At 38.8% G+C, this 20,971-nt stretch overlaps 1 protein-coding gene across 8 annotated transcripts in view; it reads left to right on the top strand.

Moving 5' to 3' along the window:
• Positions 1-20,971, top strand: part of TRPS1 (transcriptional repressor GATA binding 1) — a 213,795-nt gene that overhangs the window by 60,199 nt on the left and 132,625 nt on the right. For all 8 annotated transcript variants that reach the window (XM_066990679.1, XM_066990674.1, XM_066990678.1 and 5 more), the window contains one exon: positions 2,872-3,475. In XM_066990679.1, coding sequence (XP_066846780.1) covers positions 2,872-3,475 — 604 coding nt within the window. The remainder of the gene's footprint in view (positions 1-2,871; positions 3,476-20,971) is intronic.

Here is a 20,971-nt window from a genome sequence, read left to right as displayed (position 1 = left end):
AATAAGCACAAAAGTGCTTATGGTGTACTTTGCAAACTGGAACTTTGTTTTTTTTTGGCTTAGTTTTGGGAAGTTCTGTGCACAAATCTAGTTGTAACTTAGACCTTTAGGAACCTTGTGTAGATTTAAAATCTGGTTCAAAAAGAAATGAAAGTTTGCCAACTTGTTCTCTTGATTGCTCTCAGGGTGGGGTGAAAAGAACCAGAGGTGAAAACATACTTCTTTTTATGCCTTGTTCTGGGGAAGGATAAGAGTTTCCAATTCTAAAAAAGTTCTCTAGGGTCATAATAGTTATTATTTTATTTGAGACTTTGACTTATATTGGACAGTTACAAACTTAAGCTTTCTTTCCTTGAGCTTTTGGATAAAAAAATATAAAGGACATGTAAAATACGAAGATTTATAATGGCAGTGACGAACACTACTAGAGAAGTATACATCCTAGAAGAAAAAGCCTGTTGGGCTACCTGTCTAAACCAGTCTTTTCCACATCACAATTTCTGTCACAGCTTAACAGAAAAAATACAAGATGTTTTCATGACTCCCTTTGAATAGATTATAAATCCCTTAAATTAAGAAAGCTCTCATGTAAAAAAGGTGATTTCGGCAGGGCCCCAGCCACTCAGTTACAACTGTATCTAATATTCTACATTTGTTTGTGGCCTCATAAGCATGGCAGCACTCCTGAGGTGTTTACTGCTCCTGATCAAAACCATTTAGCCAGCGTGGAAGGGAAAGGAGGGGAAAAAAAAAAAAAAAAGAAAAAAAAAGGCAAGTTAGGCAGAAAAAGATCAGCTGTTTGGAGGTGTGATGTCTGTAGATGAGAGCCAAGTTAGAAAAGGGGGTTAGCTATTGAAATAGCCAAGTTAAACAAGAGACACTTAGGGCTAAGTAGTCTCCCAAAGGATTGATAAACTTTCACATGGGGAATGTATGGGGTTGAGCCATTAGCCCCAAATGGTCTTGTTTAACTTGGCTTTTAAGATAACTAGCCCCTCTCTAACTTGGACTTCCCTGATGGTATCCCACCTTTACAGGGCTGACCCTCTTTAAAACTTGGCTTTTTGTATTTGTAAAATGGTTTTGATCAGATAGCACTCTCCTTTTTTTTTGGTTCAGAAGAGAATTAAGCTTGGTTTAGAGAAGAATTAAGTTGCAAGAGTGAATATATTAGTGTCGCATTGAGAGAGAAGCTGATTTTAATAAAACACAATTGTAGAATGAAAAAAGAGGAACACAGCCAGAGCAGGATTTTAACCTGCAGCTTTCTCTCCTACAAGTAGGTTTTGTTGCCATAAGGCTATATGGAGAATAGCTGACTGTATTTTTTGCGTAACTGAATGAGCCCATCTAGTCCCTTAAAATGAATATAAATACAGAAAATGACAAAAAGAAAACTGATATTGCACAAGGGCTAAAAAGCTCGAATTTGAATGTGTGCTCATGTCTGCACGCTGACACAACTGCAAGAAAATCAGACAATGTAAATAACATATGGTTTGTTTTTTCAACGAAAGGAAAGAAGGAAGACAAGGTTTTTTGTTTTTTTTTGGAAGTTTGGCAAGTTGTCCCTTCTAAACTATCATACTTAAACAGGGACATTTTGTGTATCATTCCAGTTCCACAGATGCATTGAGAGCCAAATCCTGCTCTTACTGAAGTCAATGGGAGTTTAGCCATTGACTTCACCGAGACCAGGATTTGGCCTCAGAAGAATTAATTCTAACAATTGGAGTTGTCAGGGCAGTAACAGATTTTCTCATGCAAGTTTTGTCCTGTGTGGATAGTGAAAGGCTCGTTTTCTAGCTTGGCTGAAGACACTGTTGTGGCTCTTGAACGCACGGGGTGTGGATGTGTGAGCGGATCTGCAGGGAGAAGGTTGCTGCAGCTCTGCGAACGTGTCGAGGAAGGGCAGGGACGGTGCTCGGCTCGGCCTGGCGCGATGGGGCCCGATTCCGACAGAGGGCTCGGACCACTTCTGTGCATTAAATGATTATTCATAATGTTATATAGCTCATAAAAAAGTGCTCTGTTCCTCTGATAGATAAAGTGGTAACATGTTGTTCCAATGTAGCAACATATGCTTTACATAATTTAGTAATACAGCACTTTATATAGGCTTCGCGAATGAAAACAGGAAGGCGCGTTATTCCATACTGCTCCGGGTCTTACCCAATCACTTCTGTGTTTGACAGGAAAATGCAGCTTGTATTGACACAGCCGACTATGCTGCTTTTGCTTTAGAGCAGCATCTAAGGTCATGTTGAAATGTCCACAGAGGACAAATAGTATTGTTTGTTGTGTGCAACCTGCCATCCTTTGGTGTGTTTTTATCCTGTAAGTTAAGCAGAGCTCCGCTCAAAATGATCTTTGTCAACTAAAGTAACTCAAAATGGTGGAAAGCAAAGGAATTTTTCAACATTTGATTTTTCTAGAGTATATTTATGTGAATATTGCTTTTTGTTTGTTCGTTTTTTTATACAAAGAAAACATTCCTCTTCTAACTATTTGATTTTGGTTGGGAAAGAAAAAATATTACTTCAGTCAGTGTTTCTATCACAATGGAAAGTGGAGAGTGTACTGCAGCAAACAGGAAAGGAAACAACACAAAATCCCAGTGAAAATTATATGAAGTTCAGAATAATGCAGTGGAGTATGAATGAACAATAGGAGGTCATTGCAAGGCGTGGGGGTGAAAAGCAGCAGGATTTTTCCCCTATTGTGTCAGACAACAAAGCAAACCTGCTTGCTTTATTGGAGGGACTCGTACTGTACGTTGAATTTATTTTCTTTCTTCTTGGTGGGTAAAGCCAGTGAGAGCGGGAGGGCTGAGGGGAGAGTCGCATTAACGCACTTCTCGTTTCCTTCCAGGAGAGTACACAACTGCTACAAATGCCGTCAGTGCAGCTTCACAGCTGTTGACACTCAGTCACTACTAGAGCACTTCAACACTGTGCACTGTCAGGAGGTGGACGTCACTACAGCCAATGGGGAGGACAGTCACAGCGTTTCGTCTATCAAGGAGGAGCCAAAAATTGACCTCAAGGTCTACAGTCTGATTAATCCAGACCCCAAAATGGGGGAGCCCATATCTGACAGCATAGTCAAGAGGGAAAAGATAGAAGATAAGGAAGTGCTTAAGGAGAAGGGTTGGACTGACAGTCCCGCTGATGATCTTCGTAACGTGACCTGGAGAGGAACAGACATTCTGAGGGGGAGCCCGTCCTACACACAGACCAGTTTAGGCTTGTTGACCCCCGTGTCCGTTGGCCAAGAGCAGCCAAAGCCTTTAAGGGATAGTCCGAACGTAGAAGCTGCCCATCTCGCGCGGCCCATTTACGGCTTGGCGGTGGAGAGCAAGGGCTTCCTGCAGGGCGTGCCAGCCGGAGCGGCGGAGAAGGCCGGGCAGCTCACCCAGACCTACCCTGGATCCGGGGACGGCAAGGCAAAGGATGAATCCCAGTCCTTGTTACGGGTAGGAATCTCTCACTCTCTCTCATTTCTTTTTTTTTTTTTCCTGATTACATGTATGCTATGTTTAATTAGGCACGTGAAAGATTTCTTCATTTCCAGAGTGAATGCATGGGAAAACAAAAACAAAAATAAAAATCAGGGGAAGACTGAAAGATTCAAACTTGTAGACCGAAACTGGCAGGTAAATGTTCCAAAGTGTTTGCATAAAACAGTGTATATATTTGATGCAGTATTAGTAAGCAAGTGATTCTGCTTTTGCTATTTAGCTCTGATTGAATTTTGTTTAATCATTCCTGCTAATTGTGCAGGTTGATGATGCATTTGAAGAACGAGGGTTTAGAACCCCAGAAGGCTGCACATCTGTTACACTGAAACAACTAATCACCTCTTAAATTTTGAGGTGGTGTGACAGTTCACACTTAAGCAAGATTTCGCATTATTAAATATCTAAGAATATGAAACCTGAGTTAAATGTTAATAAAAAATAACCTCTTTTTTTTGTAAAACAGCATAATTACATATCAATTTTGACACTTGTCTGGTTGCCTTGGAAGCAAATAAAAGAGAGAAAAGGAAGGAGCTTGTGTGATAAAGAAGGGGAGAATATTCATCACACCAAATAATTCCTATTCTGTCTTTATAAAAAAAAATATATTGGTAAAAAAAAGTAGACATAAGGAACTTCCTAACTTCCCCTTCCAGCAAGGTATGCTTTTTCCACTGTTGGTAAATTTGAAGTTAGAAGAGTTCTCAAATTCTGAGGAGCTGAACACGGAGACAAATAAGTGCCTTTCCCTTGGTGTCATCACTGCATTTTTTCAGGGGCTGCTCCCTATTTGAACTTTTAGGAACTTGCAGGTGAACTTCACTAGAATGGAAGTGGTGATCATCTCTTGTTCTGTATTGTCTTTTATAAGAACATTTATAACCATAACTTCCATTACTGTAAGAGTGAACAACATGACAGAAGAAGACCAAAGGCAAGATAAATGTTTTATTCCATGGTCTGCTAAGATTATACATGTGTACATCTGTCTCCGTATACATATATAAACCTTAAAAGCTCTTTTAAAATGAAGTCAGTAGTCTTAAAAATACTACAGTTATTCTAATTATAAAATAATGTGTCTGTCACTTAAAGTCTGCATGCAATTTAGGGGGACCACAGTCTTTTGTGCCTTGCAGGTTGTGAATAGCTACTGATGTCAGATGTTAAGTGTATGAGAAGCAGTCACAGGATGACAGGTTCCCTGTTGGGCCTGGGTGTGTGTTCATTGTGAATGGCAGGTTTATATTTCTCCTCCATTTAGAAATATGTCTAAAAATATATACATATATCTGACTAGCAGTGGAATTCATGCTGTACATATGACACTAGTTACATATTGGCCAGAGGAGCCATTTATATTTTGGGTTTATCAGAGTACAAATAATTTTCATTTATTTTTAATAATAATATCCAAAAAGACCTGGTAATATGTGCAATCAGCTTTATAAGCGTCTCAATTTGTTTGGTAACGAGAGCCTAAAATCTGAAATCGTAAAATAAGACCATTATATTATAATTTTTAGGGAATAGTAAATGAAGAAGGGAAAACTGTACACTGGCTGCTTCTTATGCCATCCTTTAAAATAAGTTCAATCTTTATACAAAGATATTAGTATATTTGTTATTTTTTTTATCACTTTGGAAATGTTTTGATCACTTCTAGATTTTCAAAAAATATAAATTACCAATAATTTGCATGGTTTTCTGTTACAAAAAGTTTTTGTTTTTGTGTATTAACAGGGTATATAAATCAACTTCTTGCATTTCAAAATTTTGTGAACAACCCAACTTTTCTTTGATATGGTTTGTAAAAGGATTTAATACTGGATTAGGTCTGTACTGACTGGTGGAAATCATGCTGACACCTTTCAAAGAAGAATTACTTTTGTATACAGTTTTACCTTCATTGCTTTTTGGACTCTGATGTGCTAAGTACCTGGTGGTCTTTTTGTCTTTTTTTTTTTTTTTTTTCTTCTCTCCTTAGTTATAATAATTTAATTTTCACTTTTCTTTGGAAATTGGGCAAGTTGCCTTTGTCAGTTTGAATTATTTAAGAAATGAGTGGGGAAGTTAACTTTCTGCTTCCGAGGAACAGAGTCCCTAATGATATGTTTCATCACTATTAATGGATAGAGGAAAACAATGAGAATTCAAGCTGCTTGAAGATAAGGGGGGATCTGGAGGACAGGAGATGGGGGAAGATGAAGGAGTGTGATTCTGTGAGTGATATTAATTCTTCCAGTGAGATGGATATTCCCTGTTCCCCTGGATCTGTGAAAAAGATCACAGAAACCTAACTGCTTTATTCTTGATTTAGTTTTCTATGGACAGAGTTATAGGATGAAGCACTGGGGCCACTAAGAAAGAAGAAAAAGTGCTGGTCAGCTTGACCAGTGGGAGCTTTGTGTTGGGTGTTACGAATACCTGGAAGCTCACTCAGTCTGGACAGAGTTAGAAATTGTTCAGAAAAAAACCTTCTCCATTTTGGGAAAAGTTAATTTTGGTAATCCTGAAAATAAAAAATCATACTGTTACCAATTCTCACATGATTATCCACTTTTGGGGAAATGTGTTTTTCTAACGTGAAATAGCTGGCAGAAATAGTTAATTGTACTGGAAAATCTGGGGCTTTGTAAAAACAAGGGGTTAAATCAGTACATACTTGTGGTATCATATAATGAATTCTCATGCAAAATACAGTATCCCAGGACGACTGGTGACTAGGAAACAAAACCTATAATAAAATCACTGTAGACACCTTCATTTTGTGTTTTTTCAAAGATCGGCACAGAGGAAGCCAAAAATTTGGGATTACTCAGTGAATAAACACTGTGAGAAATGGACTGAAAAAAATCTAACACATCCCTTTGGTTGTGCTGGCTATTCAGTATTTATAGAGTGGTTCTGTTTATTAAGAATGATTTGTAATGATTCAACAGTAGCAGTAATACCATGTGCTTTTCATTTTTTAGTTCTCTCATGATGACTGGGGGAAGGGAGAGGGAAGATAATGTTTTTCACATTTTTTTTCATATAGATAGAGAGTTTAATGTTGTAAGGCTGTTTTCTAGATACTGAGTTTATGATTGGAGTTATTAGCAGTTTAACAAAATATCAAAGGCAATACAGATCAACAGGGGAAAGGGTGAAAATCTACAGTTACCCCCATAGTTCTCTAATGATAATTGTAAACTTTTGGAATTAAGTGTTTTTCAGCTTTGGGTGTTCTGTAAGCTGTTTATGTGCTGCTTTCTCACATTCCTTCAATGCATGATGGTCGTGTTCCCTCCCCAGGCTCCGTGCTACAGTAGATTATTCATGGGAGTCATTAGGGTAGGATTTATTTTCTTTTTAGTGGCTTGTGACCTTTGAGGAGCTGGAGATAGTGCGGTGGCGATAGCTTGAGCTCTGCATGTGTGCAAGCACACATATGCAGGGGACGCACCTTTTTCCCCAAGAGAGCTTCCAGGCGGTGTGTGTGTGTAACAGAATCTTTCTCAGGGGCTTGGTACACTTCTGTGAGTAGCTTTAATTTATTTTTCTTATTAAAATGTTTCCAGCAGCTGTACTTACAGCGAATATGTATGTTTTGCAAATGGGAATTACAAAAAATGTACCTCAGCGTGGTACAATGTAGACATTATTTCTGCTCTTCCTTAGAGTAGCTGATTTTTTAGTTTAAAGATTTGTTGATACTGGAAAGTCTATTGAGATGCAAAAATGTTCCTTTTTTGGGTAGCACATTGGCAGCCAGCAGACTCCGGGCCAGGCAGATTGTTTAATGCTTTGACAACGCTGATCTTGGACAGCAGGAACTTTTTGCTAAACTGATTTTAAATGAAGTGGCCTGTTTTGTTACGTGTGGATGCTGCCGTACAAAGTTTTCCACAAAACGGGGAATTGCAGCCTGTGCCTTCAGATCTATATACAGACCTAGTTAGCCCCCCTGAAGGTATTGGTAAATACTGCTTCCTTGCATCGTAGTGCAGCTGATGCAGATGCAGAATAGCAGTGTGCCCTGCAGGGCTGCGTATGCCTGGAAGCACAGGGAGATGCCTATGTATTATTAATTATAATTCATGCAATGGGTGGATTTGTGCACCATCAGAGGAAGAGAGAGAGAGAGATCATCAAATTATTGCAAAGGTACTGGTGGTGGTTGGCAAAGGGAGAGGGCAGGCTGTAACATTAAATATCCAGCTGAAGTTACAGTAACATTTGCTATGAGCTTTCTGGACAGGGGCAAAGAATAAAAGCAGCTCTGCTATTAAATCGAGATTATTTTGCGCCATGATGATTAAACTCTTCATGGGAAATCACTGTTTTTCAAGAAAGTTTCCATTTACTTTAAGGAGAGTTATTTTTCTTTTTGTCTGTGATATTTACACTCCTGATATTTCATGCAGTGTTCAGTCGAGAAGCTGCTACATGGCTTTAAATTCAGAGAGAGGAAAATATATTTGCCCTCCCCATTTTGCTTTCTTCTCTGTGGCCAATAGTGGCTCATTCTAAAATAAGCACTACATATGCAAGTATCAGTAAGTTTACGTATGATTGATTCATTTAATATCAGTGTAGTAAATATCAGATGCAATCCTTAGTAGCAAAGCACTCTTTCTCCTGTTGTAAAGCACTCTCCTGCTATGCAGAGCTGGATGCCAGATTCCTGCAAAGCGGTGGAAATGCCGAACTGGCCTTTGTGATTTCCGAAATACTTCTCCTGTGTGTATAAACATGAAATTCTTGGCCAGAATGGCAACATACCTTTGAGGCAAAAACTGCCTTTCAGGTGTTGGTAGAAGTCTTGCTGCTGCCTTCACCCCAAAGCGTGCTCTTGGCAGTGCCGCAGGGATCATGTTTTAAGTGTGATTTTTCAGTGGTCACTACAGTGAAACGTATTGAAATTTTGGTGTGCTTTGCCATTGTGTCCCACATCCAGCCACCTTCTGATAGCAGCATCTCAATGGTATATCTACAGAATTAAATTTAACACATATAATTATATATCTTGTATTTAAGTTGGGGGAGATCTTGGACTCAGCAGCTCATCCTTCAGCCACGTTGGGGAGGAAAAAAAAAAAGCAGCCCTTTAAAGAAGAAACATCTGAAATAGTTTCCCTGTAGCTGCATCTCATTTTTTTCCCATTTCCTCTGACTCTGTTAGAGATCTTTCAGGAAGTATTTATAGTCAAGGCCATTCATTGCCATACGGGTCCTCTAATTAGCTGAGGGGAACTCAGCAGGCACTGTGTCTTACGAACGCACACAGCTCTGTCAGGTCACAGAGCTGCCAAACGCGCTCTTTTTATTTTTTTTTTTAGAAGCACCTGTTTCCACAAGTCTCTGCTCGGGGAGGTGGTGGGCTGCTTTTTAAATATAACTACATCCTGGAAAAGGGCAAGAATCATCCAGCAAGGAAAGTGAGAAAATAAAGATAGGACGCGAAGAGAAACGGTTTTGAGGCATCGGGTTTCCTGCGCAAAAACCGAGACGGGTGAAATCCCGCGCTGGGGAGCGGGCCGCGAACGGAGCTAAAATAGCTCGCCGAAGGTTTGAAGCCGTTGAGAAACAAACATGTACTTGGCTGCTTTTAGCAACTACTGGAACCAAACCCACAAGAAATTGAATGTTTTGCATTACTCATCATGACAGAGTGATCAGATCGGACTAGAGAGTAACTTTTAGAAAAATGTTAACCTGCCCAATTCAAGGCATGTTTCTGGTTTTTGTGTGGGGTGTGTCTGTCATGTGGAGAGACAGCCCCACCTCGCGCGTGTTTACCCACCCGACGGTGCATATTTTTTTATTTATTTTTCTTTTCTTCTGCAAAATGTGGTTGAGAAGAGCTTTAAATGATAAAATCATTATTTGGGTGGGGCACGGTAATAATGCGAAAGGGCAGCAGCTACGTCAAAATCCTTGCTGGAGAGGTGAATCAGTCGGGGAACAAAGGGCTGTGAGGGCTGGGACAGGCCCCCAGGCCACTGCGTCAGCAGCAGCAGCCTTACTGAAGTTGCTGTGATCAATAACGATGATTCAAGCAGGGAGAACCGAGATAATTCTTGATTTAAAACAAGCTGCTTGGTTGGGATGGGAGAGATGAGAAGAAAAGGGTGCCCTCTCGTATTGAACTGACCAGCCAGAGCAGACCGTCAGTCAGTGCCAGGTGCAATTAACTCATTTACATACTACCCTTGTTAGGCGGGATGGGAGGACTTTGTCTTTTGCCCTCTCGGGTCCGATATGTGGTACCTGGGTCACCAGGATGCCACGTTGCTCACATGCATGAAGCTGGCCTCGAGCATCCCCAGGCACTGGGGCAGCCACTTCTTGCTGTGGTGCAGCCGCAGTGACCGAACCCTGTGCATGGTGGGCACCTGCCTTCATCCCCCAGGAGCAGATATTTTTATTTTTTAATCAGTCCTCAAATACGTTGCTGAATTTTATTTTTTTTTCCACTGTGGATGCGACTAGGTTGTACTTTTAATAGTCGCAGAGTCATGGTGTGGAGCGCAGCTGTGGGCATTGAACGTGCACACGGTGGAGCAAATAACCCCGTGCAGCCTAAACAGTTCAGAGAGCTGACTATGGGAAGCACCATTTAAGCCTGGAAGTAATTAAACAGAGCGTCTGATGTGCCCAATGATTTCAATAATTAGCTGAGCTTTTCCAGAGTTTCAGGGGCAAAAACAGTTTCCAAAGTTTTGAAAAGTGCAACTATAACGATTAGACAGTTCTGCTCTTATTCTCTATGGCTAATAGTACTTTGCATTAGATTATATACCTGAAGTGGAAACTCGAATTGTATTTAAAAAATGAGGATAAATTTTGCCAAACTGGATCCAATAGGAAACACACGCTCATGTCTGAGGGCAGAACTTGCTGCTAACTTGTAGATTTTCAATGGAAAATTAAATTTCATAGGTGAATGCAGGTAAGGATTGTACATAATTCTATTTTTGCCTGAAGTACTGTGGTGCTGAACGATGAAAATCTATGTGAAGATACCTTTAACATCTGGAAGTGCAGAGTGGCTTTCTGTGTTGAATTTCAGAAAACCCTGTACATGTACTTTGGTAATTAAAAGACACAATAAATATATTCTTTCAGAGAAGGAATATTACGATAGACAGCAAATAAATGTTTAATTTATTGGACTAAGAAAGGATCGTTGTAATTATAATTGATTTGAAGGAATCCAGATGCTATCCACATCTGAACAAATTCAAAATGGCGAAGATTTAAAGACAGATTTGTGGATAAACAGTGCACACACATGTTCTGGGATTTTTCCATGGAGGTATCTAGGGGTTAATACACCCAATTAAAAATGGCAACCATGGAAAATAGTTCTGTTATATGAACAGATGTGTGCTGAAACAAATACACATATGAGATATGCAAAAGGGTTTATGGAACTTCTTTTGTTACCTTAGCACTCCTCAGAGTCTGCATGTGGCCACCTTGCAAGTAGTCTTAATTTTAAGATCTCTAATGCAGCACAATTGATTTAGTGAACAATTTCCTGCCTAATAGAATTTATTTACTTATTGCACCAAGTTCTGTTTTTAAAATGAAGCTTTATAATGGCTAAATGGTTCTGTTGATGTTTTTCTAAGCATTTTTCTAAGTAGCATTATGTATATTTTACGAAATCTTATGATCTTTGTTGTAGCAATATAATAATATATGTATGCAATAGGAATCTGTAAATACACATATTCTGTACCATGCTACATTGTTTACTTGGAGTTCAGATAGAATATTATTTATGCAAAGACAAGAGAAGGAATAAGGATGATTTCTCTTTTTGCATTGTACGTTTCTGAAGCAAATGGCACAGTGGCAGCTCAGGCTGCACAGTGCTTTGCACAAAGCAGGGAGCTTGCAAATCGACTTTGCAATCGTTTGGTTCATGTTTCCCTGTGCTGCCTGAGATTTGCAAATATAATTATTTTGTTATTATCATATATAATATGTAATTTTATATGTGATATTATATCATATTATTAAAGCCCATATGTTGCTTAAGTCTTGGACAGCATTTACAGCTGCAGCAAGTGTGTCTTTCCAGTGAAGACGGAAGGACAGTTCCTGCTCAGATTGCTGATCAGGTGCTTGGGAGTTGCCACTTGTTGTGTTTGCTGTAATACAGCTGGTGAATCATATTTGTCCTAGTTAGATGGTTAATCCCCTCTGATTTCTTAGCTTATCTAGGCCTTATACTCCTGATTCTGTCTGTGAAATGGGAGTAAGGGCAGTTCCTTGCCTCAGAAGGTGAGAGTGAGGAGGTGCTTTAAAATCCATATTGTGCAGTGCTACGAAGAGCCCGATCCATAGCCATCCTGAGTCAATATTGCCAATTATCTTCTCCGGGCACGATGATGTAACTTATTGCAAAAATACTGGCAAAAGAGAAAAACTTAGGAAGCATCATCATTTTAACTTTGTTAAATTTTCTCTTCTCCCCTTTAGCCTGATTAAAAAAAAAAAAAAAAAAAAAAAAGAGAGAAAGCAGGAACTTTTTTAGAGTGAGGCATTTGTGTTTCTTCTTTGACTTTGACCTCATTTTGGTTTACATGCCTCTGATGTGTAGAGTGGCAAACTACACATTTTCACTTATGGGAAGAAGCCTTTAACGATGGCTTAAACTGCAGTCTTTAATCATGTCAGTTGCCTCCAGCACTTGCTGAGAGTAAAATTCCACCCTCTCCATTTTCAGATGGGTTGTACTATTGGCTGTTTCTCCTTGCAAGACCGTCTGTGATTTGAAAATTGTGTTTAAATAAAAAAAGCAAGAAAAAAAAGAGAAATAATCAGAACATTTGTCAAGGAATTTGTTATGAATGGGAATGAGGAGCAATGCAAACAACCTTGGAATGAGTTTTAATTCACATGTTATTCTGGGAGCCTGCAATTTCTGGTGAGAAAATGCCATATTTTAGGTCTATTTCCTCCAGTTTTTGGCATGGAGCAATGCCTGTTTTGTTCAGTCAGATGTTCAAATGGGAATTTTGAATGCTTAGAACTAATTTTAGTAGGTGGGGGGCAAATTTATTATGATGCTACAAATAGAGTTTGATCACAGCTGCTCATTACAATTATAAAAATCGGCTGTGAATCACTTAAACTATATTTACTGGTTGGGAAAAAAAAATAGAAGGAACTCATCTGTAGAAAGCTCTGTTTTGTTTCCCTTAAAGTTTTGACTATCATCTTGTATACAGCCAGTATTTTTGAGTTTCATTTGATCATGCTGCCAAAGCATTTTCCTGCTGCTCTGCCCCCATCCCCCGGCAGTGATACGGTGCTCAAATGACTCTCCCATTCTTTCATGAAGAAATTGTATCTTTTTGTGTTAGGGTGAATTTCTGAGCTTGTTCTGAAATTACAGTAAATCACATACAGACCTCTTCAGACTTACTAAAAGAAATGTTAGGAACTTCACTGGAAGTTGGGCACTTCAAAGCTGTTTTGCTGCTCCAGTCTGTACATGACTAAAAGGCTGTAAGGCAGACACCGCAAGGTGAAAACTTCAAAATCAAAGCAAAACTTAATATACCGCTATTATCCCCTTTATAAAACGTATGGAGAATGATATCTTTACATATTTATGAGTTCTTTTTCTGATAGTAACTGCTTTAATGTTCATGGTGTTACGTTCTCGGGTTAGAAGATACTGACATACACTCCCTATTTCTTCAACATTTTGTGGCAGCTGCTCTCCCAGCCTAAAATGGACGTATCCCAGACCTGTATAAAAGTTTGCATTGTGCAGAATACATTCAGTCAGCCTGTTTCTTGAGAAAAGCATTTTCTTCAGAATTCAGTTAATGGACTCAGCTATGGTGACCATTTTGGCATTCCTCCCTGCAGCTGATAAAGAAGACAAAAAGCTCTCCATTGGCAGTAGCACAGTACCTGTTAGTATATTACTGAAATTCTTTTATATTTGACTAAGTATGCTAGAAATGTACGTATTTCCTTTTGTTTAAAATTCTTACAAACCCAACCTTATGCGGGGTTTGAGGGGTGGGGAGAGTTAATGGAAATCTTGATTAAAATCTTGTTGGCTTCCAGGCTTCTGATTCTTGTAAACAGCTTGGCACCTACATATGCTTTTATGCGTACATGTGTTTTACTAGTCTGTTTACCGGTTTAAAAATCAGAATGAAATTTAAGAAATGAGATTTATTTCAAAATTAAAAATGTCTCTCCACTGATCACAGAATCTTCTGCAGTTGTTTAGCCAAATGGTTTATAGCACTAGTATTAATCATTTTTAAAGCAAAGAGTATGTTCCAGCTTTACCGATTTTTCCATTACAGAAAATTATGTTCCGCTTAGCAGAAGTTTTAAATCTGGCTTGATTTTTCAACAGAACCTCTCATGCCTAAAAGACTGTAAACTTAATCAGCACTTAATCAATTTGCCTTTGCCTCCTAATAGCCAACTAAATGGTTGGAGGGTAGAGGTCTATACAGTAGGCATCCACAATGACTGTCAGAGCAGAATTGATGCAGGGAATTTTACAAAAAATTAAGTGGGCAGTTGGTGTCTGCTGAATTTGGTGCCACAGTCTGGGCTGTCTCAGTAGGATATTGTGCTAAGGGACGCCTAACACCAGACTCAGCTTCAGTCAAGCCTCGTGACCGACTGCGTATGTCTCAGGAGGGTGAGATTCACTGGGCTTTAGTGCTCCAGGATTGCCAGATGTAGAGTCTAGGATGAACTTTTTCTGAAGTGTAAGCTTTCTGTGAGTGAATGACAGCCTGGCAAGAAGGCTTAATAATTGCTGTAGGTATTTGGAGGCTTTCTTAGTGATACCTTTCTTAAGAAGTGAAGCAGAAGCCATTTTGGACACCAGTCTCCCACCCAGGTATTTCACAGTTGTGAGGAAAGGACATTTTTAAAAGCACTAAGTAGAGAGATATTTTATCTGTGAGAGTTCTGTAGGTCCTTGGCAAAGAAATTAGATTTTGCAAGGATTAGGAAGCCAGCAGGACCTCGATCCAGCTGTCTGCACTGAACCTACTACGTAGGTTTTCCAGGCCTCCTTTCCCAAAATATACATCATCTGCATCGCAAATGGAGGCTTCCTGATAGGGAGAGATTAAACAAAATTTTCTAAAACACCTTTTCTCCTAGACATCTGCACTTTGCCGTGGTTGGAGACAAGGTGCTGGTCTGAATGGTCCTTGCTCTGACAGGTTCTCTCTTGAATGCCTACTAGCATGCACATAAAGGGCCCTAGTGATCTGATATCCTTCCTACCAAAAATATTCTCATGGCCTTGATTTCTTTCATCAGCACCGCTAAGTAAACCTCAGCGAGGGTAAGGAGACGTGTTGGAGCACAGCAGAAGAGCAATATGGATGAAACTACAAATTGTTAGTCTGTTAAACACAGATTATGTCTTTGGGTACAAATTCCATTAGCGACTGAATGAGTCTGGATGGGTAGTAGCTTGTGGAAGTATTTGTTATGACAAAACCAACTTTTCATTAATAGACAAAGTTATCCTGTTTTCCTCTGTAGTCTGGCCAACATCAAAATGTTTTAAACTAATTTCAGACTTGTAAAACACTGTCTATCAGATACAGACATATGGATTGAACTAGTAATTTGCTTGCCATCTGCTGATAAAGGAAGGAAAGCATCTAAGTAGAAAATGAAGATTTTTTTTTTCCCTTTGGAATGTCATATGGTGCCTTTAGTAGTTGTTTGTATTGACATTTTTATTGATTGTTATGTAAAGTGTTACATTGCATTGACCTGCATCTGTTTTCACTCTGATAATTATGATTTTTTTTTTGGTTTAAAAAATGTCCATAATCATTTGAGCCTATAAATAATGTAGCTAGAAAATAACCCCCTTTGAATCGCAAAAAAGTTCTCATTGTATGAAGCAGGGATAAGCATATTCTTTTGCTTACTCTTCTCTGTGTATGAAAACTACTAACAGAGTTAATTATAATTACATTTTCTTTTAGTCAAAATTTCCCTTTTCCTCCTGAGAGATAGGATAGAAGACAGGAAAAACCATACATTCCCAACGTAAAAACAAGCAAACAAACAAACCTGCCAAAACCTTTCTGCTTAGGGGAAAACGGATACATGAGCTTTCTGGGCTTTTCCCTCAGTGCCTGTAAAGTCTTCTTCCCTCACCAGCTCTGAGGGTTCATGCAAGCCAAGTGTTCGTTCCCCAGCTCTTTGCTGAAGCTTACCCGTGCTGGCAGCAGCTAAAATCACCACTTCCAGGGGGGGATAACAGTGTGGTTGGCCTAGAGGGGCAAGAGGCCGGCTGCTTCTCTGTGCAAGTAATGATAATTAGTCCATAATGAAAGTTTGTTAGTTCTTTTAGTTGATGCTTCTAACATGCTTGTCCAGTTTCATGAAGCATTTAGACTTTCTCTGATTAAAAGTGACATACCAAGTACAAAATGCAATAATTTATCAATAGGTATAGTGCTTTCCTAGGTAGTAAAATACATTCTCAATCAGTGCTCAAAAACATGGAGCTTTGTTTAGTTAAATAATCCATAATAGATACTCATTTCAGTCCTAGTTCTCCAGTTTTTATTCATACTGACAGGTGTTATATTTTTCACCAATTTCAGCGATAGAGTTTGAACAGATAGTGCTAAAAATATTAATGAGCTCTGTTCTTAACCATGAGTTGTGTCTTTATAGAATTGCGACTGAATTGTTGATTTTCTTTTAAATAAGACAAGCACATTTTTTCTCACTGCAGCAATTGGATTATTGATTTGTCAGAAGGGTAGGATGCAGTGAATATACCAAAGAATTTCTGCATAGGCTTGAAGTGAAAGTGATATGCAAAATCACTACTTGTCCGATGTATTGTTTCCCCTTTTGTCAATATCTGTTTTTCTGAAAATTGATGTTCCCTTCAAAAAATGAACAATGCACATACCTATTAACACATGGCTTCTAATTTCTGTGTGTGATTACCTTTTGTTTGAAAAAACTAAACAGTTACGTAAATAACAAGTTTTCCAAAATGTACAGTTAATTACCATTCTACTTTTGGAATTTACACTATGCAGGAAACTATTGCAACAGTAGCAGCATTTTAACAGATGGACATTTGTTGTAGATGTACTGATAGGAGCTGGTAACTGTGACAGCAAGAGGTCTGCAAAAGTAAGGTGGAAAATTCAGATAGTACTGAGGAAGTAAGAGCTTAGGTAAATGCAGTGCTCCTGTGATGGCTTATGGAAGATGTTAGCTACAAGTACTACTACTAGTTGTACTACTGCCATTGTTACTTGGTTTGCCATATGCTTCCCCTCTGCTTTTTATGGCTTAAGCTGCATCCCATATACTCGGTCTGTTTCTTTGCCACGTTCCAGCACAGTAAGTCTGGATCTACACTGCATCTGATGGTCCTATTGTTTTTGTTTTGTTTTTATTTCATTGAAAACACCAGGACCCTATGTTTCATATTGGTAAATGCTAATTTTTACTGCGTACACTGGGAAGTATAAGTCCAGATTATTTTTATTCTTTTAATTTTTTTTTTAAATAGGAAATATCATAGTAAATGGTATCTGACAATTCCCATGTTCATTATCCTTTGAAACATATATTGCAGTTGGTAAAAAATAAGGTATTTACATATGTTTGAGTACGTTAACTGCAGCAACTGAGTCATGTTACCATTAAGAAAAAAATACTTCAAAATAATCAGGAGGATATCAGCTATTTAGTCTGACTTTGCCTACCAGAAGCAGGTAAACGTAACGTTGGTGGGCATATTCACCTCAGGGTATTAAACAGCTGTTTACATGTTTGTAAGGTTAATACCTGGCTTGGTAAGCTGCCTAGGAAGGAGATTAGTGTCTGATCAATAGGGTAGGAGCAGTCAAGATCCTTTGTCTTAGACAAACTGTATGATTTGGGATGAATTCAAATTTCTTTGTGCTTCTGTTGATGCATATTTTTATTATACAGTAGCCTCTGAAGAACATTAAGATTTATGAATATTAGCAAATTGCTTTGGGAACATTGGATATGAGCTAGTTCAGAAGGAAGAAGCTTTATAAATAATAGCTAAAATGTATGTCTAATGCACACTTACTTCTTGTCTGTCAGAGCTGTTCTTCCACAGACCAGTTTGGCTTACTGCAATATTATTGCACGTCTGTCATGAACAAATGGTTGTAAAACCATTCGTGTCAGGTCAAGATGGTGAGAGCTGCAGATAGACGCAAGAACTGAGGCTGTGTAAACAACATGTTCCTATCACGGGATGAACACAGGTCCAGAGAAATGGCATCGTCCTTCTCAAACACTGCCCGCATGCCATTCCTCCTCCTCCCCAGCACGAGAGAATGGACTGCAACTGTTTATTTTCAACACATGTTTGATATCTTTGTCTGTCTGTCTGTCTGCATATCAGCTGTGCCTTGTTAGGGACTTTGCTCATGAGCCCTGAGAATCTTGCTCAACCTTTCATCTCCCTGCCATGTAACTGTGGTTTGTTAGAAATAACTGAGAAAAAATGTAAACTTAGAAATGACTAAGAAGTCTATAGTCAGTGTCAAATGAGAGAGAGGGGATTGACTGAATCGAGGGTGTATGTAAAAGATTAGTCTGTGCATTGTCAGATATATTTACAATATCTCTCTAGATGAAGAAAGAAAAACTTCACAGTTGTATCTACCCTTTGAGAAATGTCATAAAGAATATTGCAGTTTGACCAGTTCCTGTCAGTGTTTAGGTTTCTCTTTGTCCTGTGCAAAGGCATGAGGCTGTGGTATTCCCAGCTCTATGTATTCCCAGAATATATCCATATGTTGTAGAGAATACCCTTGGCTATATTTGTAGCATGTGCCATATTTATGTGGGCAAACTTGCATAGTTCAGTTAAGAGGCAGTAGAGACACTGGTGCAGCTGATGGAGACGTAGCAACAATGGGAATGACATTTGGGATGTTCATACTTCTCCACCTTCAGCACTTATGTCCACTCCACAAGTTGTATGACTGCCCCAACCGAAAATATACATGTAACGTTTTTTGGATGGGCCTACCAGTGCCTTCTCTGAATCATACTGTGCTGCTGCTACTGTTCTCCTCTGCTAAAACAAGCCTAAAGCTGGGGATCAGCCAAGTGTTCAAAGTACTAATAGCGTCCATAGTCAGGACAAAGTTTTCAAAGAGTATGGATCTTCCTTAGGATTTTTTTAAATGAAACTGTATTCATTGCTTTGCTGTTGTCAAAAGCTTTGCCACTGGTCTTGGTTTCTGCTTCAAGCACAATTGTGATTTTTTTTTTTTTTCCTTAGCTGGCAATAAGCTGTGAAGCATTTTGGCCTAACATTTCTTCTTCCTGAACATTTAAGTATAAACAATGGATGAAAATTATAAATATGTTTTATAAGTCTGTATCTTCTAAATGATAAATCATACACAAACATGGTGATCTGAACAACAGCACCTTGTCAGCCACTTGATACCATTATTTGTTGTAGAGATGCTAAGCTATGAAAATGTGCTGGAAAGATAAAAATCAAAGGGAAAGTTCAAATGTATCCCTTTTCCCCACTGCCAGGATTTTCTGGAGAACTCTACCATGACCAACATACCTATGTCACCCTCTTGCTAGTATGACCAGAACATACAACCTGTCTCACATCCTTTTCTAGGAGAAACTATTGCAAGATTTGAGTTAGCCTCCACTGATAACACTGGAAGCACAAATGGCTGAAATATACTGATGATTGTTGTGCCAATGTAAAACAATGCAAAAAATAATGAAAATTTCATCCCATTTGTGTTGAATTACTAAATTAGATTGTTGAGGACAAATGTTTGGTTTAGCTTTGTAGGTGGCATGAAAAAATGATCACCTTTTGATTTTTTTGTGTGTGTTTGTGAAATTTGTAATTTTTCTTTTTTAACCAACATTCATAGAATCATAAAACAGTTTGGGGGGGATCTTAAAGATCCCCTTAAAAGGGACACCTCCCACTAGACCAGGCTGCACAAAGCCCCATCCAACCTGTCCTTAAACACTTCGAGGGATGGGGCATCCATAACTTCTCTGGGCAACCTGTTCCGCTGCCTCACCACCCTCTGAGTGAAGAATTTCATATATCTAACCTAAGCTTACCCTTTTTTTTTTTTTAACCGTCATTTGATAACTTGAAGGGCTATATAGCATTCTGACTACAAAAGAGATAGAAAGGACACATTAAGAGAGTTTATGAAGTTGTTGGGAAAAAGACTATAATGATTGCAGCAGGGAAAAAAACCATATCACAGCTTCAAAACAGATGGAGTCCTCTAAGGAAGCTGTCTGAGCACGGCCAGGGAACTATAAATTGCTTTTAGAAGATACAGCTTTTACTGCAGATGGCAGTTTCCCAGTCAGAAGGTGAAAGCCAGAACAGGAATATGTGCATGCAGAGAACTGTACCGAATGTGCCTAACATCTTGTGTTTGACATACATAGAAATTTAAACTGGAATATGAATTCAAAAGGCTAACGCATGAGTTCAGAACATGAGGATGTCTGAGTGTTCAGAAATCTAGCAAGTTGCTTTCAGACATAGAAAATTTTAACAAATGCAAAGGCAGAACAAAACTGTGGCACTAAAGCTGAAACAAGGCATTACCTTTGAATGTCATTTTCAATCACTCTCATATTGAATTAGGGCAGAAGAGCCCTCTCTTTCTTTCTGTGTGTCAAGCTGGTGTCATTCCAGAGTCATGAGGTCAAAAAGCAGTGATTTCCTTCTGAGCCTGTTGCTCTATTTTATTTTATTACCCCGTTTGACCTGGACCTGCTTTCATTGAAAGAAATGAGAGTTTTGGCTTTGACTGGGACTCCTGCTGTAGGAAATGATCCTCAGACCCTAGGAAACAAAACTCCCTGAAGTTACCCCATTTCAGGACTTTCAGGCTGGGACTCATCTCATGTAAGCGGTGTGCCTGAGTTAGGTGTGTAGGATTCTTGGGGTCAATGCAAATTTAAACAGTATGGTTGTGAAGTATAGAAAGTGAATTATCCAAAAAAAGGTGTCTGTACAGTCAGAGAACTGCACACTTTTCTGATATACGTAGTATTAGCTCAATTTCCAGTAGCTGTGAAGGAAGCCTAGACACATACACTACTACATAGCAATTACAGGAGGTGATAAAAGTAAAAGGTGTGCCTGCTTCTGCTTTCTTCAAATGGCAGTGTTATCTGCTTTCTCCAAATGGCAGTGATTGTACTGCAGGTATATCTGCAGTTTATGATTCCTCCGTCTCCAAAATGTAATTTGTCAGCTAATGGGAAATACCAATATAACTTTAATCAAGAAGGCAAGTGGGAAGTTCTAGCTAAAACTTAAAACATTATCTCATGGAATAATTATGGTTTTAAGTTTTTCTTTTTTTAATATATGTTTAAATTTCTATGTTGGCATTTTTTTTC

This window comes from Anser cygnoides, chromosome 2 (genome assembly GCF_040182565.1).
Source record: "Anser cygnoides isolate HZ-2024a breed goose chromosome 2, Taihu_goose_T2T_genome, whole genome shotgun sequence".
In the NCBI taxonomy this organism is placed as follows: Eukaryota; Metazoa; Chordata; class Aves; order Anseriformes; family Anatidae; genus Anser; species Anser cygnoides.
Note: the sequence above shows the minus strand (reverse complement) of the source record. Positions and strands in the feature narration are given on the sequence as shown.